The sequence below is a fragment of the Cervus canadensis genome, chromosome 1 (assembly GCF_019320065.1).
Source record: "Cervus canadensis isolate Bull #8, Minnesota chromosome 1, ASM1932006v1, whole genome shotgun sequence".
In the NCBI taxonomy this organism is placed as follows: domain Eukaryota; kingdom Metazoa; phylum Chordata; class Mammalia; order Artiodactyla; family Cervidae; genus Cervus; species Cervus canadensis.
The window spans coordinates 6,958,373-6,981,672 of record NC_057386.1 but is presented as its reverse complement, the minus strand read 5'-3'; the positions used below and the strand labels follow the sequence as shown (position 1 = coordinate 6,981,672).

The 23,300-nt window shown below is 49.8% G+C and overlaps 1 protein-coding gene and 1 non-coding gene across 13 annotated transcripts in view; one reads left to right on the top strand and one right to left on the bottom strand.

The window, feature by feature from the left end:
• TMEM94 (transmembrane protein 94) overlaps positions 1 to 19,001 on the bottom strand; it is a 35,906-nt gene extending 16,905 nt beyond the window's left edge. For 3 of the 12 annotated variants that reach the window (XM_043460736.1, XM_043460772.1, XM_043460782.1), the window contains exon 1: positions 1,582 to 1,777. In XM_043460736.1, the coding sequence (XP_043316671.1) occupies positions 1,582 to 1,635 (54 nt within the window). In that variant the 5' untranslated portion in view covers positions 1,636 to 1,777. Of the gene's footprint in view, positions 1 to 1,581; positions 1,778 to 5,808; positions 5,940 to 6,595; positions 6,718 to 7,079; positions 7,159 to 18,531 lie in introns of those variants that run through there. The other 9 variants (XM_043460710.1, XM_043460728.1, XM_043460688.1 and 6 more) reach the window with 8 other exon arrangements.
• On the top strand, positions 16,913 to 16,984 carry TRNAC-GCA. Its single transcript has one exon. It is a non-coding gene; the product is annotated as a tRNA-Cys (tRNA).
• Positions 19,002 to 23,300: the final 4,299 nt, after the last annotated feature.

The window sequence follows — 23,300 nt, the reverse complement described above, 5'->3', positions numbered from 1 at the left end:
GCTTTCCACACAGGCGGTGTGAGAACTGAAGCGGGGAAATTGGTGGAAGACCGAAGGTTTTCCAAAGGCAATTCAGAAAGGGTTCACGGCGGCCCTTCTCAAAAGCACGGAGTGAGGCTGGACACCCAGTGTGCCTGGGCACCCACAGCGGGTGCGGTGCGAGGCTGGGGCTGGTGTGAGAGAGAAGAGCCCCGGTCACACACACTCCATCTAAGGTCTGCTCCTCTCCACCAAGGCCAAGAAGGGCCAGGAGAACCTGTCCCGGAGGGATGCTCAGATGCTCCTCCTCCCCGCCCCCAGGCACCTCCAGGAGGCTCCGGGGGTGAGCAGCCAGGTCTCCACGCCAGAGGGGAGGGGCGACCCTGCTTCTTCCCCGACATTGAGGTTTTCTGGCCTCCACTCCCGAGGCCCCAGCAGGGGCGGGCTCAGGAGGGCTGCCATCACACCCCTCACTCCCTCTCCGTTTCATCACCAAAGGAGGACACGGGTCAGGCCAGGGGTTCAGGGAGCAGCAGGTGGAGATAGATCTCTGTCTGGTCCAATCAGAACCACAAGAAACCTGCTCCAGAACCGAATCCGCTCCCCAGGGCCCAGAGCTAAGCATCTGGGTCAGTCTAATGAGGCTTTAAGAGCCAGTATACCTGGGCTGCCCTGGGCCACCGTGGTCAGGCTTCTCTGGTGGCCCAGAAGCAGAAGCCCTCAGCAACCCCCAACCCCTGCCCCCTGATCAGTCAGGACTCCTCTGAGGTTCCCTCAGCATAGCAGCCATCTTCCTTCCTGTTCGACCTGTTTCGGGAGAAAGTGGACTCAAGGTCCCCTAGGCTCAGGTGGACCGATGATGAACTGGCCTCAGCCACAGCAGAAAACCACTAATCAGAACCAGCTGACCCTCTGCCAGGCCCCCTGGGTCACGGCCTTCTTGGCCATTGCAGCAGTCAGGGGACCCAAAGCTGGACTCCATGATGCCGGAATCACCGGAGCAGAGATTCGGCCACTGTCCTCCAGGATATATGACAAGCATCACCACGAATCTCATCTGAGTTGGGCCAGACAGACCCAAATCGACTCCGCCGACAAGCAACTCAAAACCTTAAGCAGGGGCGCCTCCTCCTCCTCCTCATACGGACCGGGCACTTTCACCCATCTCATTCCTCACCTCCTGCAGACAAGAGCCAGGAAGAGACCCTTTCCCCCTCCCAGCACTGGTGGCTCCTGTCTCAAGACCCATATGGTCCAACGAGAGATGCCTCCTTCAGGGCCCCGAGGAGGGGCTGGCATCCAAGCCTTGTGCGTGGTGACCCGGGTTCTGGCATGCCGTGAGAGGGTGCCCCACGGGGAAGCGCGGGCTCCAGTCCTGCTCTGGGTGACCCTGGGCGACTCAGGGGCTGGATGGGCGCCTCCACACACCGGCTTCCTGGTTCCCACTCCCGGACTCCGTCCATGGTCCTCGCTCCCTGGTAATCCAGGCTGCCTCAGGTCCATCCTCCACCTTCCACCCCACCGTTAACCCAAAGCCTCCAATACAAAGCGGGGAAGCCGGGCGGGCGGGACAGGGCAGTCAAGCCCAGCCGGCATACTCACTTTGCCGCCTTTGCCCTGAGGGGCCGTCCACAGCTCTGCCCGCTTAAAGAGCATGGGGCAGCACCTGGGCCACAAGCGAGTCAGCTACCGGGCTGCCAACACCGCCCCGGGGAGGGCAAGGAGGAGACGGGGAAACGGAGAGGGTGAGGGAGGGCAGAGGAGAACAGGGGAGAGGGCTGGAGTGCGTGTGAGCGAGGAGGAGCCGGCGCAGCGGTGGCAGCAGCGGAGTGGAGCTTCAATCTGCTGATTAATTCAGCCTGTTCCCGGTCACGCTGCAGATCGAGGGAGGGAGGAGACGGAGGAGGAGACCGGGCTGCCGGTGCAGGAGGGGGCGGGGGAGGGAGGGGTGGAGAGGGGGAAGCTCGCAGGGGCTCTGCCAGATGTCGGGGGCTTGGCCCGTTCAGCAAGGGAGGCACTGCGGGGTGAGCAGCGGGGGACATACAGCCCAGGGCTAGGGAGGCACCCACCGGCGGAGAGGCTGAGCAGGAAATGGCTGCTGTCAGCCCGCAGCCCAGAGGACCTGGCCTCTCACTGCCCCAATCCCTTCCCTGGGGCCGTGTCACTGGGCGAGGTGAGGGGCCCCACTGGGGATCCCTGACACTCCAGCATGGAGCCACGCCAACCACAGCCCTCTCCTCCGTTAGAGCTGCAGGAAGGAGGGGAGGGGGGACTTGAGAGTTATTAATAGCAGCACATCCTAGAGGAGGGGAGAGTACTGACAAGTGAGAAAAAGGGAGCAGGGACTTCCAGGAGGGCAGAGGCCGGGGGACCGGAGAGGGAGAGGGAAGAGCCCCTGAAAGGAAGCCTCTGGGGATCCCAGCAATGGACCAAACGCCTTCCCACCGGGTGGGGGGGAAGGGGCTCCAAGAGCCACTCATCAGAGCCAGTGCAGGGCTCAGCCAGCGGCCGTCCACCGACTGCATGCGGATGCACCTGCCCAGGTGCTGCTGGGACAGGACACCGGGCCTCGTCCCCGGAAGAAAGGGGGAGCTGGGGACCTTCTGGGGCTTCATTCAGGGCCTGGGTGTCACTCCAGGACCCCGAGTTTGACACACAGGAAGCTGTCAGAACAGACCCCCTGGGTAAGCGGGGGCAAAAGACCCTGGGAGTGGACAAGAGAGTTCTCTGCCTCCTTCCAGGCCACCCTGAGGCTGGGGCAGGAACACCTCAGTGGAGAGGAAAAGGCCTAACAGGTCCAAAACCGGAGCGCGGGGTGGACCTGAGACGGTCTCTCCAGGGCCCTGCTTCCTAGACGACACCATCTCCTCTGCAGCCAGCCTCTCCCCTCCCTCTTCTCTAGCACAGTCCCCAGGGGGGCCCCACCCCAGGCCCTGCCAAACCCAGAGCTGAGTGGGGATGGGAAAGGAAGGGCCTGGGCTGCCCTGGGTGTTAAGGGCAGGAAGTCTCCCAGAGGACGGGGGAGGAGGGGTTGGCTTCAGAGGCAGTCACTCTGATGTCGGGCAGCGGCTTCAGCAAAGGGCCCAGGAGACTCCTGACCCCCAGCCCCGGCTCCCAGGTCACACTCCTCTTTGGCTTTCTAAAAAGACACTACTCTGGGGGAACCACAACTAAGCAAACACTGTCTCTCCAGTGCAACAGCCCATAGGGTCTGACCCAGGTGCTCCACAGCCTCCAGCACAGCCCTCTGGTGTCCGGTCCCGCCTTCCCAACACTGTCCGCTGCGGCAAGAGAAAGGGGAACTTCTGCATCTGAGAAGGAGAGACCCAGACCATCACTGCCAACAGTACATCCACCACGGGCTGGAGACAGGTGCCTGCGGAGGACCCTGAGGACAGGAGGGGGGCGAGATGCAAAGGATCGACCGGCAACAGTCAAACAGTTGCCAGGCAACGACAGGCAACCTCACCATCAACTCCCAGCATGTCAGCTCACCCACTCCCGTTGGAGGCCCCAGGGATCCACTTCAGAAGCCCACATTTACGCAACTCACAAGGCACCTCAAGTAGAAACGTCATCAGATCTATTACTTAGCTGCTTACCCTATAAATTCCTCGACTAGTCTGTGAGTCTCTGTAAGCCAAAGGCCATCCCCCAGGGGCCTAGAGCTCTACCAACCCACAGTGAGCATTCCATGAATACAACTGATGATAGCAGTCATGGTGCTTTCTAGATCAGGAGAACATCTATCCAGAAAGAAAAAGAAGAGGATGAAGGAGAACCCTCCCCGACAAAGGGCATCCAGCCTGGGTTCACAAGTGTTCTTTGAGAACAAGTGGCTTGAGAGAGAAGCCAGCCCCTGGACCACAGAAATCTGTTTCCCTGATTCAACAGTAACGGGTGTTTCAGTCACAGGCTGGAACCAGAGGAAGATACTGTCCTCTGTTTCGGGGACATTCAACCTCACCCAGGCAGGCCACCTCATCACCACATCGTAACCTTTGGAGGGAGGGCACTCCCTGGAATTGAGCAGTGCACGGCCCTTGCAACTGTACGCAGCAGCCTTGCACCCAGGCTGGGGTGGGACAAGTGGAGCTTTGCCTGTGTGCCAATCCCTGCTAGGATGGACACCTGCACTGCAGCCAGAGGCCTCTGTGAGCAGGAAGCTGAACACACCTGCCTTAAGCTCAGGTCAATGAGCCTGCTTCACAGCCCACCCAGAGGCACGTGAACCCCAGAGCTGAACACATCAGCTGTCAGCCAGGTTCCAGTGTGTGGACCCACGGCTCCTTCCCCAGACCTCCCAAGATCTCTTTGGCAGGAAGATCACTATCGTTAAGTTCAAGTCAATAAATATTTACTAAACCCTTGCTAATGATACGTGGCTGCGAGGTTAAAGCCTCTGCCTGGAATGCAGGAGACCCCGGTTCAATCCCTGAGTTGGGAAGATCCCCTGAGGAAGGAAATGGCAACCCACTCCAGTACTCTTGCCTGGAGAACCCCATGGAGGGAGGAGCCTGGTAGGCTACAGTCCATGGGGTCGCAAAGAGTCGGACACGACTGAGCGACTTCACTTCACTTCACTTCAAGCCCTTGCTACATGTCAGGCTCTATGCTAGGAGCCAGGGACGCTGAGATAAAGCGGGACAGACAGACGGTGTCAGCACGGCATAGCAAGCACGATGGTGGAGGGGCTGTGAATGCTGGAAGAAGGGGCTCTGGGGGGATGAGGATGTACCTGGAGAAGGTCACGCCTAAACCAGGTCTTGAATGAAAGAAAAGTAGAAGTCTGGCAGGAAAAAGTGGGAGGAGGGGATTAGGTTAACAGCCTACACATGAAGTGTGTGCCCAAACTCTGAAGTGCTCAGAATTACCAGTGATGGGACTTCCTTGGCAGTCCAGTGGTTAGGACTCTGTGCTTCCACAGCAGGGGGCACAGATCTGATCCCTGTTCAGGGAACTAAGATCCCACAGTCTGCATAGCACACCCCCCAGAAAGAGAATTACCAGTGGTAAAGGCCAAGGCAGGGGAGGCGCGGGATGCTGGGCCAACGGGCGTAAGTGGGCGTGTGGAGGGCTCTGGACCCCACAGTAAAGGTTTCGGCAGGCGACGCAGTGACTTTTAAGCAAGAACAACAAAAGGTCAGCTCTACGTTTTGGGTAGCTTTCCCTGCCTGCCTAGTAGAGACAGGGGGACCTGCTAGGAAGGTGTGACAGGAGTCCAGGCAGAGATGGAAAGACCTCCTTTAGGGCAACCTTTGTCCCAGGAGAGGGGTGCTTGGATCGACAACAAATCTACCTCCGCATAAAGATGGTGTATGTGGAGGCTGGGGTTGCCCACGTCAGGCTGGGGGAGGCTGCCTGGACCCCCGTGAGGGGCTCACCCCCAGCTGGTTCAGCAGCTGCGCCTGGAGTCTAACTGGGAAGCTCTTCCCTAACCACAGAGAGGGAGCCGGACAATACTCAGCACGGCTCGGCAGGTTGGGACAGAGCCCGGCAGAGGGCAAACAAGCGAAAATACACAGCCCTGGGTGAGGAGTGGAGGCTGGCTGGGAGCCAACCCCGATCGGGAACCGGTTCCCATGCGGCCACGTTCACTGGTCCATCCTCCGCCCTTGAGTCCCAGCTCCCGCAGTCTGCGCGTTCCGGCCAGTCAATGGCCCCGCCGAGGGATCAGATCACGTGCTCCAAGCCCCAGAGCCACACACACCACCCCTCACTTTCAGCGTCAAGCCCCCACCCGAGGACCGCCCAGGCAAACGCAGGTCGGGAGAGTCCAGCAGAAACACACTGACAGGAGTCCCCAGGAGGGCAACCATCACGGCCTACCTCGTGCTTCTCCTTCAGGTCCATGGGCCCAGGGCACTGCAGGCATGCCCAGAGGAAGGTGGTCACCCCCGAAAGGAAGGTTCCTCTGCAACATGTACGCACCCCAGTGACTCTGTCAGTCACTGTGACATCTGGGGAGAAAAAGAAGAAGGAGGTCCCGTGGGGCTGCTGCTGTGAAACACCAGAGTATCACCCCAACAGTCGAGCAGGATGTGGGGGAGACAGTGCCCTGGCCACTGGGCCCCAGCCTGTCCTGGCAGCTGGCAGCTTTACAAAGTCAGGAGGGAGACGGCTACGGAGGGAGGGATGCTGGAGGGCTGCGAGCTTCCCCTCTTTGAACCCTCATTTTTGGAGGCATGTGCGTTTTGTTCTTTGACTTGCTGACTTTCAGCAAGCAGGAAAAGCTGTGGCTCATCAGCTCTTTGTTTTATTTTCGGCAGCACTGCATGGCATGCGGGATCTTAGTTCCCCAACCAAGGATCGAACCCACACCTCCTGCAGCGGAAGTGCAGAGTCTTAACCACTGAACCGCCAGGGCAGTCCCTCCTTGGCTTTAAAAGTGAAGGTGTGGGACTTCCCTGGTGGCCCAGTGTTTAAGACGCTTCCACTGCAGAGGGTGTGGGTTCCATCCTTGGTCAGGGAACCAGGAATCCTGCATGCCCCTCCCCCAAAAAAGTGAAGGTAAACTGGAACCTAGATACAACTGAAATAAACAGGCAAATGGTGGAGAGAGCAGCAGAGATGACTGGGGTAGAGACATGCTTGCTCCACCTTGTGGGAAACACACCCCGTATGCAGACACGCACACGTCCACGGGCCATGGGCCTCTCCAGCAGCTGGTCAATGCGGCAGTGCTCAGTAGGCACCTGGGTGGGTGCCCCAGCCTGAAGGGTCCAAGGCGACAATAATCTGGAATATGAAGATTAGTCTCACCTCCCCACCTCTTACTCCCTCCCCATGTAACCCCCGACCCTCACCCATACACACTTTATAATTTCAGATCAGTGTTTGGGTAAAGAGTGCATGCTTGTGTGAGTGCAAATTAAGTTGCTTCAGTCATGTCTGACTCTGCAACTCTATGGACTGTAGCCCGACAGTCTCCTCTGTCCATGGGATTTTCCAGGCGAGAATACTGGAGGGGGTTGCCATGACCTGCTCCAGAGGATCTTCCCCACCCAGGGATCGAACCCGCGTCTCTTATGTCTCCTGCATTGGCAGGCGGGTTATTGACCACTGGGAAGCCCAATTAGCTGAGGAGAGAGCAAACTAACCTGCTGACTGGGGCAGTTCTTTTGGGGCCAATGGCACAGCCTTGTTAAGAGGAGCTGGTCAGAAGCCCGGGAGAACTGTCTAGAAACAATTAAAAAAAAAAAAAGCTGTGTCCAGAGGACCCCAGGCAGGAGGCCCAGGCGCTGTGGGCACTAAATCCGACCCACGATCCCATCCAATCCCTCACGGCCTGCATGGCTGAGTCTGCCCGTCCCTCTGCTCTGCCAAGCAGGGCTCTCACAGTCCCGGAGGTCAGAGGCAGACAGCTGACATGGGATCCGGGGAGGCTGAGTGCGCGTCTCCCGGAGGCTGCTCTGACTCGGGCACCCAGGCCCTGTTTACGAGGACAGCTCAGGGTCCCCATGACAGCCCATCCCAGCGGGGGCTGGAAGAGGCAGTCCCCACACAGGGAGAGGCATCAGGAGCCAGGCAGAGATTCTGCTCAAGCTCCCCGCCAACACCACCAGGGTGAGATGACGTGCAGCCAGCTGGAACCGCAGCAGCTCCGAGGGCAGCCAGGAGCATGACATTCTTCTGTGAGTCTCTGTGTTCCCATCACTCCATACATGGGATTCTGGGAGAGAGCCGGCCTTAACTGCCTGATCTGAAACCAGTAGCTGTATCCTTAAAGGGCCAGGTCTACTCTCTGCCCGCTGTGAAAAAACCCACAGGCTTCAAAGCCAAACACCGGTGGGTTCAAATCCTGGCTCCATCATGTGTCAAGTGCCAAATGACCTTGGCAAATCACTTGCCTCTCTGAGCCTCAAGGTCCTAGTTCAATGAATGGGAGTGATGATACCTATTTCACAGTATTAATATTGATACACACCCATACACGCATGCGTGCTAAGCCACTTCACTAGGGTCCAACTCTGCGACCCTACGGACTGTAGCCGGCCAGGCTCCTCTGTCCATGGGGTTCTCCAGCCAAGAATACTGGAGTGGACTGCCGTGCCCTCTTCCAGGGGATTGTCTTGGCCCAGGGATTGAACCCACATCTCTTAAGTCTCCTGCATTGGCAGACAGGTTCTTCACCACTAGCACCACCTGGGAAGCCCAACACACATCCATAAGAATGACTAAAATGAAAAATACTGACAGTACATACTGTTGGTGAGGAGACAAACTTGTAAATTACCGGTGGGACTATCACATGGTATAACCACTTAGGAAAATGTTTTGGCAGTCTCTGATAAAGTAGAGGTGACTGCTGAATAAGGTGGGCGTTAGAGGCACCAACCTCTGACACCACCACCTCACCCTGGGAGTGTACTGGAAAGTCCACGTGTAACTTTACAATCAGCCCTCCAAATCTATGGTCCTGCCTTTGTGGATTCAACCAACCACAGATCATGTAGCATTCTGGTTCATAAGAAATATATATATAAGTGGATTCATACACTTCAAGGGCCAATTATAAACACTTATTAAATGACCAGGTAATCAAAATATATGCCCTCACAAATAGTCATAGCACTTTCATTCAAAATAGCCCCAAACTGGAATAATCCAAATGTCCACTCAACATTGAAAAAACTAAGATCATGGCATCCAGTCCCATCACTTCATGACATATAGATGGGGAAACAATGGAAACAGTGACAGATTTTATTTTCTTGGGCTCCAAAATCACCTCTAATGGTGACTACAGCCATGAAATTAAAAGATGCTTACTCCTTGGAAGAAAAGCTATGACAAACCTAGATAGCATATTAAAAAGCAGAGACATTACTTTGCCAACAAAGGTCCATATAGTCAAAGCTATGGTTTTTCCAGTAGTCATGTATGGATGTGAAAGTTGGACCATAGAGGAGGCTGAGCACCAAAGAATGGATGCTTTCAAACTGTGGTGCTGGAGAAGACTCTTGAGAGTCCCTTGGACTGCAAGGAGATCAAACCAGTCAATCCTAAAGGAAATCAATCCTGAATATTCATTGGAAGGACTGATGCTGAAGCTCTAATACTTTGGCCACCTGATGCAAGAGCCAACACATTAGAGAAGACCCTGATCCTGGGAAAGGCTGAAGGCAGGAGAATAAGGGGATGACAGAGGACAAGATGGTTGGATGGCATCATCGACTCAATGGACATGAATCTGAGCAAGCCTCGGGAGATGGTGATGGACAGGGAAGCCTGGTGTGCTGCAGTCCATGGGGGTCACAAAGAGTCGGACATGACTGAGCTAGTGAACAACCACTCACAGGTGAATGGATGAACATGGTATGATTAATGCATATAATGGAATTCTACCCAGCAACAAAACAGAATAAAGTACTGATACACACAACAATGTGGCTGAATATCAAAAACATCTGATGAGTGAAAGAAGCCACTCACAAAAGAGTGCCTACTGTATGATTCAACTTACATAAATTCTATTGTTGTTTAGTCATTAAGTAGTGTCTCATTCTTCGCGACCCTATGGACTGTAGCCCTTAAGGCTCCTCTGTCCATGGGATTTCCCAGGCAAGGATACTGAAATGGGTTGCCATTTTCTTCTCCAGGGGATCTTCTAGCCCTAGGGATTGAATCTGTCTCTCCTACATTGCAGGTGAATTCTTTACCACTGAGCCACCTGGGAAACCCATATAAAATTTAGAACAGTCAAAACTAATCAATCACGGCAGCAAGCAGATCAGGAGTTGCCTGGGGTCAGGGAGAGGGAATGACCACAAAGGACACAGGGATCTTTTGTTTAATATTGTGACTGTGACTGGTGGTTACGGGATGTACACATTTGTCAAAATTCTTTGAGCTATATACTTATTTGGTTGGCCAAAATATTCGTTCAGGTTTTTTGCACCATCTTCCTTTTTGGCCAACCTGATAAACAGGTACATTTTATTGTATGAAAATAGAGTTGCCTCCATAAAGCAGATGCTCAGAAAGTACAGTGAAATCTGAGGTACAGTGGATCTTTAAAATGCCTAGCAGAAGCCAGATGTGGCCCATCTAAAAGAGAAGGATAATGAAGCATTTATCCAGGGCCGACAGTGTGTTACAATGGCAGATACTTGGTAAGTCTAAGGAATGGTCCTGTTTTCAAAGAAGTGTAAGATGAGGTCCCTTCCCTAGAGGGATTTAAAATACAGCAGTTTGGGCTATTCTGAAAAAAAGATAACTAAAATTCAAGTTGGCCTTGAAATGCTAAATGAAAATTGCCCATAGGTGCGTAGGAGGAAGAGTTACCTAAGCAAAGAGTCACGAGTCCAACCAAGGCACCGAGGAAGAAATGCAGGAGCCTTTTTGAAAGATGGCAATCTGACCTATTTGGTTAGAGCAGAAGGTCTGAGTAGGTCAGAGTGAAGAAATAAATGAAGGACCATGCAGGACAGGGAAATCGGTAACCCTTGCAACAAAGGCACCCTGAGGAGTCACTGGAGGTTTCTGAGTAGGTCTCGGGGTTTTAAGAGGGTAGAGAATGGATCAGAGGAGAAAGGGAAAGAAATTACAGGCAGTAGACAGTCACCCTGGTTCAGCGTGACGAGTGTCTCAACAAAGGCGGCAATGAGAATGAAGTGGTGGATGTATCCTGTTGCCAGGCTCAGAACCAGCATCAAGAAGAGCTAAGTAAGTGATGGGGGCTTCCCTGGCAGTCCAGTGGATAAGATTCCTCCTGACGATGCAGGGGACATGGGTTCAGTCCCTGGTGCGGGAAGATCCCGCATGTCTCAGGGCAACTAAGGAAACTCGTGCGCCTAGAGCCCGTGCTGCACAACAGGAAAAGCCCCCGCAGCGAGAAACCCAGGCACCGCACCTGGAGAAGGAAACAGAAAGGCCCGCACACAGCAGCGGAGACCAGCGCGGCCAGAGGTAAATAAACGTTTCTCTTTTTTAAAAAGAGAGCTTAAGTGGGTACCCAACGTTCAGGTTGAGGACTGGCTGAGGAGCTAGCTGTCCGTATCTTTCTGTGAGCTACGGTGGCATTCTAGGCACACCCAACACATCAAAAAACACAGTTTGGTGGACTTTAGCTCAACAGCTGTGCCCAAAGTGTGCTGACTGGTGCGGGAGGGAGGGAGGCTTTTAATCACAAGTCTCAGAGTTCCATCCTTGGTGGCATCCCAGTCAGTAGTTTTATCAGTGACTTGGGTGAGGAAACAGACGGTATGCTAATCCAATTCTTGGGTAGCACAAGCCTGGAAAGGAGATCAAAGCCAGGCTCCAAGAAGATCTCAACAGGCAGAAATGATGGGCCAAATGTAATAGATACAACTCAACTCTAAGAGAGTCGATATCAATTCCTGTCCCTTGGTTCAAAACTACTCTATAAAACATTGTAGAGCAATTATTCTTCAGTTAAAAATAAAAAGAAATTTAAAACACTACTGTATAAAACACTGTAAAGCAATTGTCCTTCAATTAAAAATAAATTAATTAAAAATTTTAAAAAACTACTGTATAAAACTACTACAAATGACTTGCGTGCTAAGTTGTTTCAGCCGTGTCTGACTCTTTGTGACCCCACGGACCGCAGCCCGCCAGGCCTCTCCCTGGGAAGATGGGATTCTCCAGGCAAGATTACTGGAGTGGGTTGCCATGCCCTCCTCCAGGGGATCTTCCCAACGCAGGGATAGAACCTCCTGCACCAGCAGGCAAGTTCTTTACCACTAGCGCCACCTGGGAAGCAGTTTCAAAATAAATGGCATGGCCACCCAGAGTTCATTCATATTGAGGTCAAAGAACTGATGCTTTCAAACTGTGGTGCTGGAGAAGACTCTTGAGAGTACCTTGGACAGCAAGGAGATCAAACCAGTCAATCTTAAAAGAAATCAGCCCTAAATACTCATTGGAAGGACTGATGCTAAAGCTGAAACTCCAGTACTTTGGCCACCCAATGAGAAGAGCCAACTCAGTGGAAAAGACCCTGATACTGGGAAAGACTGAGGGCAAGAAGAGAAAGAGGCAACAGAGGATGAGATGGTTGGATGGTATCACCAACTCAATGGACATGAGTTTGAGCAAACTCTGGAAGATTATGAAGGACAGGGAAGCTTGGTGTGCTGCAGTTCATGGGGTTGTGAAGAGTCAGACATGACTTAAGAGACTGAACAACGATAACAATAGACATGCTAAGTCCCCCAAAAAAGAAAAGTAAGTCTCCTTCTTGTACATTTCAGAGCATGCGTGAAATAATTTGTTCATTTGTGCATCATACACTGAGAAGGACACTGACAAAAGTGGAAGGTTTCCAGACAGAAACAGCCAGGTTGGAGAATCTATGACATGAGAAATAGTGGAAGGACGTGAACACACTTAGCCAGGAGACATACCAAAAACATGTCAGGTCTGAGCAGGGCTAGAAGGGCATGATGGCTGCCAGGGGAAAGAAGGGCCAGGCTTACTCTGGGAGGCTCCAATGACAGGGCCTAGGCTAAGGTGAGGAAGCTACAGGGAGGCAGACTGGGACTTAATATCAACAATATCTTTTCTTCGTTTTTGTTTTTTGGCCACAAGGCTTGTGGGATTCTCAGTTCCCGCCCAGGGATTGAGCCCAGGCCACGACAGTGAAAGCCTGGAATCCTAACCACTGGGCCACCAGGGAACTCTCGAGCAATTTCATTACATAGTTAGAATTGCCTTTAAAAAATGGAAGAGGCTACCCTGATGGGTAATGGGCTCCGCATCACCAGAGGGATCCAAGCAACAGTGGGAAATTATGGAGCTATTAAGTACATCAGGCAGCACATAAGAAAGAGATGACCTCCTATGGTCTCTTCTAATTCCAAGAGACTATGAAATCAAGAAATCCAGGAGCATCTACCTGTGAAAAGATGCTCAGCTCCACTCATAGTAAGAGACATTCAAATTAGACTACCCCAAGGGAACAAAGCTGGAATATTTTCACCACCAGACTTCAAGGTTTTGTAAAGCTACACTAATCGATACGGTGTGGTATTGGCCTGGTAATAGAGTCTAGAAATAGATCCAGACAAATATGGTCGATTGATTTTTGAGAAAGGTACAAAGGCAATTCAGTGGAGAAAAGACAGTCTTTTCAACAAATCATGCTGGAACAACTAAATAATCAGATATTTAAAAAAAAAAACCCAAAGTTTGTAAATATAGCTTGCACCATATATAAGAATTAACTAGTAATGGCTCATAGAGCTAAATGGAAAAGTAAAAAGAAGAAATAATAAGAGGAAAACCTTTGCTAACTTTGGGTTGAATTTCTTAGAGTCAATACCAAAAGCTGCTGCTGCTGCTAAGTCACTTCAGTTGTGTCCAATTCTGTGCGACCCCATAGACAGCAGCCCACCAGGCTCCCCCGTCCCTGGGATTCTCCAGGCAAGAACACTGGAGTGGGTTGCCATTTCCTTCTCCAATGCATGAAAGTGAAAAGTGAAAGTGAAGTCACTCAGTCGTGTCCAACTCTTAGCAACCCCATGGACTGCAGCCTACCAGGCTCCTCCGTCCATGGGATTTGCCAGGCAAGAGTACTGGAATGAGTTGCCATTGCCTTCTCCAATACCAAAAGCACAACCTACAAAATATATTAATAAATTGGAACTGAGTAACTGATGACAGGAGTGGGAGGAAGAATTTTCACTGTATATACTTTTGTGCCTTTTGAATGTACCATGTGAATGCACCACACGTATCTTAAAAAAAAAAAAAAAAAACACAGCAACCTCTCACTTCTGGGTATATACCCACAAGATGTGACATCAGGGACCCAAACAGATATTTGTACACTCGTGTTCACAGCAGCATTATTCGCAATAGCAAAAGTGGAAGCAACCCAAGCATCCATCAACAGATGAATGGATATACAAAATGTGGCTGATGCATACAATGGAATATTATTCCATCTTAAAAAGGAAGAACATTCTGACATGTGCTGCAACATCAAAGAACTTTTAAGGCCTACACTATGTGAAATAGTGAGTGAAAGTTGCTCAGTCGTGTCCGACTTTGTTCGACTCTGTGGACAGTAGCCCACCAGGATCCTCTGTCTGTGGAATTCTTCAGGCAAGAGTACTGGAGTGGGTTGCCATTCCCTTCTCCAAGGGATCCTCCCAACCTAGAGATCGAACCAGGTCTTCCACATTGCAGGCAGATTCATTAACGTCTGAGCCACCAAGGAAGCCCAAAGTGAAATAAGCCAGTCACAAAAGGACAAATACCATATGTTTCTTCTTATATGAGGTTCCTAGAGGAGTTAAATTCAGAAAGTAGAATGGTGGTTTCCAGGGACTAAGGATCGGGGAATTGTGGGGGGGGGAGGTGTGGTAAGTGTTTAACAGGGACAGAGTTTCAGTCTGGGAAAATAAAACAGCTCTGGAGATGGATGGTGGTGATGGATATATAACAATATGAATGTATTGAACACACCGAACTGGTTAAAATGGTAAGTGTTGTGCTATGTATATTTTACCACAATATATTAAAAAAGTCAGCAACTTCTGATTTTGCAATTGGTTCTGGCTTACATTACAAGCAGTGCATTTCATGAAGACTTTAGGGATGTTTATGCTCAAATTCAATAAAGGCTTTAAAAAAAAAAAAGAAGATACTGCCATTAAGAAAACTAAGTTCATATTATATAATTATACTATCCATATTCATACTATTCATTCATATACTATTCACACTATAATATTCATATTCTTAATTATACTATTTCTAGTTTCCCAAAGGCCACGGTGAGCCCTGAAAGGGTCTCCTTCCCTTGGGGACCCCTCATTCCCCATCACTTCAGGCCTCTGGATGCAGGCATCAGCTCAGGTCTAATCTGGCCCTTAACCTACTTGCCACGCCACGTGATCCTGTTTACTACTGGCTCAGCAGCCGCAGGCAAAGCTTATTATTACAAGAACCCCTGGTCACCAAACCACACATTCTGGCTGGCCGGTCCGTTCGGAAGAAAAACATTCCTGCTACGGCTTAGCCTTTAGTTCACCTGTGTACTGTAAACAAATCTGGGCCTGCTCAGAAACCGGGGTTCAAAGAATGGTTTTAAAGGAGCCTATCTTTTAGGTAAAAAAAGATGCTCTCATGAAAACAAGGCTGACACACAGCAGAAACTTACACAGCATTGTAAAGCAATTGTACTCCAATAATAAAAAAAAATTTTTTTAATTAAAAATCTCATTTGGAAAAAAAAAAAACACCCAGAAACTTTTGGAAAAATAAAATAAACTATGATGTATGGCTTAAAAAAAAAAAAAAAACAAAAAAACCAGGACTTCCCTGGTGGTCCAGTGGTTGAGAACCCACCTGCCAACGCCGGGGACACGGGTTCGGTCCCTGGTCCAGGAAGATTCCACATGCCTCTGGGCAACTAGGCCCATGTGTCACAACGACTGCAACTACTGAAGCCTGAGTGCTCAAGAGCCCACGCTCTGCAACAAGAGAAGCCACTGCAATGAGAAGCCCTCACACAGCAACTGGAGGGCACCGCCTGCTTGCCACAACTAGAGAAAGCCCTCAAACAGCAACAAAGACCCAGTGCAGCCAAAATAAACGAGTAAATAAAAAGAACAATGCTGACCCAATAATCAGATTAAAAGGATTAGCACCCACTGATCAGTGGAGAAGTGCCAACTGGGAACCTTCACACTTAAACACCAGGAGTGAGTAGATTTGGGAAAGGCTATTATCAGAGCTCAAACTTGAGTTGGGTGAGGGTCAGTCGCACCTTGGGGTGTAGGTCATGGTCTCCAACCTCCAGGATCTAATGCTCGACGATCTGAGGTGCAGCCGATATAATAATAATAAAGTGCACAATAAACATAATGCACTTGAATCATCCCCAAACCATCCCCCCGTAATCCATGGAAAAACTGTCTTCCATGAAATTGGTCCCTGGTGCCAAAACGGTTAGGGACCGCTGGGTAGGTCATGTTTACAATAGCATGCTTCCCTCTCTACGCAGAAATTGTTTCCCAAGCTCAACATTAGGGAAGGACCAGTGGGAGGAACCAAAGGATTGCAACCTGCCTTTCTCATGAGTTCCGCAGGAGTTAAGCTTTCCAAAAGGCTGATTCTCAACCCTTGGAGCTGGTACTCCCTAGCAACTTCTCAAAATAGAAATGTGAAGGGCTTTCTGTTTGCTTCCATCTCACCGCCCAGCCCTGGCTCTCCCGGCCGGGTCACCACAAACAAGGAGGGGGTGGAGGCAGTTCAAGGGCAGTTAACTCTCACTTCTTTGGCAGCTGGTTATCAACGGGATGGTTTGTACTCCACCTCCCTGGGCAAAGCACTTCTCCACAGTCTCGGGCAGTTTCCCTACTTGTTGTTCTGACAAAAACCAGCGAGAAAGGAAGTTGCAGCTGAAGTAAGCCTTCCAGGGGAGGTGGATTTTCTGTGAACATCTAGCCCCAGTTTCACGCTTAAGGACAGTCTACGTTTGGTGTCTTCTGATCTTTATAGTGATTTTTTTTTTATTCCACGGATCACTTTTATCTTTTTCTTTTTTTCTTTTACCCAACTTTTTAGATAAGGAACCTGGTGCCCTTTTTTCTTATTTAAAACTACCTCGCTGGAACACATTGGCTCTTCTTTTGCCCAGATCACCATAAAGACATACCACCATAATATTTCTTCTTCAGTGCTTTTTTCTGCTTCCGGCACTGCTCTTATGCACAATCACACTTTCTTAATAACACCTCTAATTACACTGCCAAGTTCCCTGAAACCAAGAAAGTGCTACCTTGCCCTGACTCCACCCACCCCACCCCCCGCCTCCCCTGAGAATCACTAATTTACACCCACAAATACAAAGAGAGACCACAATAACTATTAATCAGCCAGTGAACTACTTGTTGGTTACTTAAAATTAATAAATGCAAAATATATTAAGTAAATGCTAGACCCCATGCAAAGGGCTTCCTTGGTGGCTCAGATGGTAAAGCATCTGCCTGCAATGCAGGAGACCTAGGTTCGATTCCTGGGTTGGGAAGATCCCCTGGAGAAGGGAATGGCAAACCACTCTGATATCCTAGACTGGAAAAACCCCATAGATAGAGAAGCCTGGTGGGCTTCAAGTCCATGGGGTCACAAAGAGTCAGACATGACTGAGCGACTCATACACACAAGATCCCATACAAGGGATCCTGTACATATAGACCACCTCATTTAAGGCTCACAACCACTCTGCAAGAGGCTGAGAAAAAATAGGGAACTTGGTTTTCTCCGATCACACCTAGGAAGCAACATGCTCTAATGGGTAAAGAACTCAAGAATCTGGACTTGATGACCTTGGTGACCCTGGCCCTGGCCCTTTGCTTCTCTCAACAGTTAGTCCCAGGCTTCCCAGATGGCTCAGTGGTAAAGAATCAGCTTGCCAATTCCAAAGCACATGGGTTCGAGCACTGGGTGGGGAAGATGCCCTGGAAAAGGAAATGACAACCCACTCCAGTATTCTTGCCTGGGAAATGTCATGGACAGAGGAGCCTGGCAGGCCATACAGTCCACGGGCAAAGAGTAAGACACACTTAAGGACTAAACAACAAATCAGTCCCCATATCTGTAAAGTAAAACGTTAAAACTGCCTCTTGACTTCCATCTTCTAAGAGTACCCAGGCTTAACTGAAGTGAGTGTCTTGGATAGAGCATGAGAAAACTACATCGTCCCGGTGTACAAAATCACACACCAAGAAGGAAAATCGGATTCAACACAGAACTCCCTGCCTTTTTTTTCCCCCAAGAGCCACACACACACAAAGAGGGTGGGATGGAGCAGCACGTGACCAAATCATTGAGCACGCCGAAGTGCAGCCGGTGGTTACACACCAATGAAAGAGCAGGGTTTCGCTCGTATCTGGCTCCGGGCAGGAGCTCACGTCGCTGCACACTAGGGACTCTTAAGCACTGGCTTCAGCGGCACAGCAGAGGCAGCAGTTTAAAGGGTGGCAGTGACTCCCGCTGCTTCTAAGGAGTCCTGAAACCTTCGGGAAAGGTAGAAAGGGGCGGGGAGGGGGAGGCCCGGCACGCTCCAAACTGCAACGTCGCCGCCGCTCTTCGCTGAGAAGCAATCTCCGGCTCCGTCCACCTGGACACCGGGGTCGTGATCGGCACGAGAGCCCGGGCGGGCGCAGGGGAGACAACCGTCCGAACTGAGGCCCGGAGGGGGGCACTCCCAGAGACCCTATGAATAAACTGGACGCCAGCGCTGGAGGCCGTCCGAGCCAGGGCCCAGGCACGGTCATTCCCGGGGCAGCGAGTCTTTTGTTGGCGGGAGGCTTCGATTTTTGACGCGGGACCCCCAAGGGGCCAAGCCAGGGCCGAGGGGCAAGTGTGAGCCCCTGAGAGGAAGGAAATGGTCAAGAGCTGGAGGCAAAAGCCAGTTCCTTGACTCCTCCACCGAAAGGGATTCCCTCGAGGCCATTCCCTGGGTGCAGACCCCAGACTCCCCTCCCCTCGTCCAGGAATCCCGAGGAGGCGGAAGGCCGGGCCCCACGCCCCTGTGCTCCCCTTGCTTCGGGCTACGGGCCTTCTCGTACTTACCCGGGGCCCGGGGACCGGTCTTCCTCGCCCGCGTCCTCTCCCCTCCCTGCCCCCTCCTCACTTCACGTCCCCTCCTCCAGGGGCCGCGGCCATGTCCGTTACTGGCAACTCCAAAGGGGTTTGCCTCCTTCTCCGACAATGGAGACCGCTAGCTCGCTTGCTAAAGTCCTGGGCGCCGATTGGTCGATATCCGAGACGAGGAGGATTTCCAGCTTCTTATTGGCAGAGCGGAGCGCGAGGCTGTAGCCACAACCGCCCCTCTGGGAGCCTGGCGGAATTGAATGCCAAATACTGCCGGCTGGAGAGCTCACAACCGCTGTCCATCCTTGAGCGTCGTTCTCGGGTGGTTTCTGAGTCAGAGGTCTCAATCAGGGATGAGGGCACGGCTTTCAGCTCGATTCGTTTTCCCACGGAATTGTCCTGAAAAGATCGACAGGACCTTCCGCCCCCCGCCTTTCTTTTAAAAATAAGCCCTTTGCAGAGCAGAGCGCCTGTGTCTCCGACTTCTAACTACCCTCCTTGTTGCTGGGAACAAATGCCTAGAGACACCTCGCTCAGAGACCTTGGAGGGAGTCCCTGGGGACCAATACTGCTTCCAAATCAAAGCAGGAGATTCTGAGGCAATCCTGCAGTTTTCTCCTCAGCTTAACTGAACTCTAAGGGGAAAAACAAGTTTAAAAAAAATTTTTTTTTTCTAGATAATTAGAGACATTGCCTGGGAGACCTCTCTTGGGAAAACAAAGCAAGCTGTGTCAGTATTTACTTCTCTTTTCCCAAAGACCTGAGCCTGGAGAGTTAGGGTTTTGTTTTTTGGTTTTGTGTCTGTTTATAAAATTGAAGGACATTCATGGCTGGCCCTGGGAAGTAAGAGCCCCTTCTCCCTATTAATGAATTTAATTATGTAATTAAAATCTCTTTCTTTGCAGCTGGACAAGAAAGTGCCATTTCAGTGCCTACTCTTGTATGTTTGAACTGTTTTATCTGTGTCTAGAACTGGTAGACTTGAATCTTAGATAAAACTGGTGGAATTGTGTCACTTTCCTGCAAACAAAAATCTGCAGTTTATCTCTGCAAATAGAAAAAGTCCAAATCTCTCTGGCTGACGTTCAAAGCCCCTCATAAATCGACTGAGACATACATTTCCAGGCTTAACTCCCACAGACTGAACTATTCCTGCAGCCACAGATTTACCGCTATCCCATAGATGCCTCTGGAGACTCTCCCACCTCTGCTCCTTCGTCCAAGAGGATTCCTGTGCTTTGCAGATTTCTTCCTACCAATAAAGCCAGTGTTTAAATACACACCCATCCTAAAAGTCTACCTCAAATACTACCTGCCCAAAAGCCTTCCCAGACTTTTAGTCATTGAAACTCTCTCTACAGCATTGTGCTTTTGTACCCTCACTGCATTGTTACCTTTACCAAAGTATGCTTTGCGAAGAATAATTTTTGTAGGACTTCAGGCTCCTTGAAGGCAGCTTGGTTATCCTTGCAGTCTCCACAGCAATTTACTTGGAGCTGGTACCCATTAATGTTTGCTGAATTGAACTAGTCCATTGTCTGTATCTTACGTCTTTTCACTTCATCCCAGAAGGCTTTATTGTTGTTCAGTCACTAAGTCATGTCCAACTCTTTGCCACCCTATGGACTGTAACCTGCCAGGCTTTGCTGTTCAAGGAATTTCCCAGGCAAGAATACTTGAGTGAGTTCCCATTTCCTTCTCGAGGGGATCTTCCCGTCCCAGGGATTGAATCTGCATCTCCTGGAATGTCAGGTGGATTCTTTACCACTGAGCCACCAGGGAAGCCCCCACCCCCACCCCCCACATAAGCTTATATAGCTACATTGGTGTTGCCTGAAAGATGTAGGGTTCAGCTGCTTGCCACTCTAAAGCCAATAAACCAGCCAGGCTGCTGGAAAGGAAAATTCGCTTATTTCAGATACGGGCACATGGTGAGGAGAGCAGAGGTCTGTCCAAAGGCTGACTCCCCCACCCTGACAAGCAGGGAGTGAAAGCTTTTGTAGGATAAAGGAGGGGGCTACATGCAGAAACCACACAGTCAGCTCTGACAGCTGTCTTCACGTTGGTCATCGGTGGTCTGACCAGCATCATCTTGGTTGTTTTAGGTGCAGTTAACCTTCAGTTTCAGAGTCAGCTTGTTTCCATTTCTTTGAGGCTAATTGTCAGAACTGTGACAGCTTATTCCACGGTTACAGTCTGGTCATCATAGTTAACTTCTCCACCTGGTAAGGGTTTCAGCATTTATAAGACAACTCACAGGATATGGCTCAGAATATTATCTGTAGCCTTTGAGGAGGAACTAAAGGTCCTTGACTATGCTTAATGACTAGATGATTATTATTTGGCCTCCTCTGATTGTTTTCCTTTGTTTCTACATGTTCTCACTTCTCTGGCAAACTTATTCTTTGACTAAAGTGTTCTGCAGACAAAAGACAAGCAGAGGACATGGGGGGCAAGGACCATGGGGTCCTGCTCTGTTTCATTTGGAAGGTTAGCGAATGTAACACAATCATCCTGCCCTGTTCCACTTTGTACCCTAGTAGCCTCTGGGCATACTTATTTCTCTGTTCTGTTAGGTTTTATGAGCATCACTGAACAAATCTGAGCTTTATTCTGAGAGATCAAAAAGCCATTGGAGTGTTTTATGGATTTTTAGAATTTTTAAATTTATTTAATTTTTGGCTGTGCTGAGTTTTGGTGGGCTTTCTCTCGTTGCAGTGAGTGAGGGCTACTCTTCGCCATGGTGTGCGGACTTCTCATTACAGTGGCTTCTCTTGTTGCGGAGCATAGCCTCTCGGTGCCAGGGCTCAGTAGTTGTGACCCAAGGGCCCTAGAACACAGACTCGGTACTTGTGACTCAAGGTCCCTAGAACACACAATCAGTAGTTGTAGTGCACAGGCTTAATGCTCTGATCTTCAGATTCTTCGGATTCTTCCCCGACGAGGAGTTGAACCCGTGTTCCCTGCATTGGCAGGTGGATTCTTATCCACTGTGCCACCAGGGAAGCCCCTGTTGGAGGGTTTTAAGTGTCCATGATCTGACTGGCATTTTTAAAATACTCAGTTTGCCTGCTGAGTAAAGAATGGATCATAAGGAAGCAAGAGTGGCTTTGAGAGGCCCAGAGAGGAGGTGTGGCACTAACGAGCAGCCCCTTGCTAAGGTGGTGGCAGCCTCGGTAGCAAGAAGTAGGGAACTTAAGAGATCTTTACAGGTAGACTAGGAAGAACTTAGTAATCAATTGAAGGTCTGGGAAGAAATAAGGTTTCTACACCCTGGATCTCATGTGACTGTCAGTTATTTTTTTTTAACTTTATTGAATTTATTACAGAATTGCCTCTGTTTCATGTTTTGGTTTTTTTGACCAGAAGGCATGTGGGATCTTAGCCCCCCAATGAGGGACTGAACTGCACCCCCTGCATTGGAAGGTGAAGTCTTAACCACTGGACCGCCAGGGAAGTCTCGCATATGGTGTCAGTTACAATGACAAAGTATTTGTTCAGCTCCAGTTGCCTCCAAAGGGGTAATTTAGAGCAAAGTACTGAACAAACCATAAGCCAGAAAACATTCCTCTGTTTATTTATGACTTCGCTCCATCTAGATGGAGATATGAGAGGTGAGTCAGAAAAGGTGAGTAACTCAGCAGGGCTGATTCAGGGTTTTGAACAAGGGGTGACATGCCGAATCCCAGCCACACAGCAGCACGCTCCTCCCAGCTCGCACTGGAGCATCCTTCATCTTGCGCCATCCTTTCAGCCTAATCAGGTGTTTAAAGGTGACAGGGTGAAATTGTTTAAGATTTAACTTGTCTGAACTAAACACCACCATTGGAATGAGTCCCTTGCCAGAAATCACAGTTTCGGGATCCACATTCTGCAAATGGCTAAGTATTGGTTTTTGCTGCAGCCAACGTTTCAGACCAGCCTATGGACACTTACTCTTTGAAAGGATGGACCAAATGATCAAAGGACGTGGACAGTTTACGTCAGAAGAAACTACATATTAGGACTTTTAAAATTTTTATTGGAATATAGTTGATTGGCAATGTTGTATTAGTTTCAGGAGTACAACAAAGTAAATCAGTTATACATATACATATATCCACTATTTCTTGCATTCTTTTCCCATATAGGCCATTACAGAGTATTGAGCAGAGTTCCCTGTGCTATACAGTAGGTCCTTGTGAGTTATCTACTTTATCTACAACGGTATATATAAGTCAGTCCTAACCTCCCAGTTTGCCCCTCCCCCCACTTTTCCCCAGTAACCATAAATTTGCTTTCTACATCTGTAACTCTATTTCGGTTTTGTAGATAAATTCATTTGTACCCTTTTTTAAGATTCCTTATATAAGCGGCGTCATAGATGTTTGTCTTTCTCTGCCTTACTTCACTTAGTGTGACAATCCCTAGGTCCATCCATGTTGCAGGAATTGTTACTTTGGCAGAAAGTTTCAATCTCACTAATAACCAAAGAACATTAAATTAAAACAAACCAAAAATAAATAAATTAATTAATTAATTAAAACAAACCCAGTGGAGCTGTTTCTCATCTGTTCTGTTAAATAAAATAATAAAATTTAATAATGCTGAAACTGGTAAGTTTAAACATCAATTTTTGATTGCAGTATACGTTGTTATAATATCTGTGCTAGGCAATCTGACAGCCGGTGATAAAGAACCATAAAAGGATCAACTCTTGATTTTCTCTTTTTATGATAGTACTGTTTTAGGAAATAATTCCAAACTTT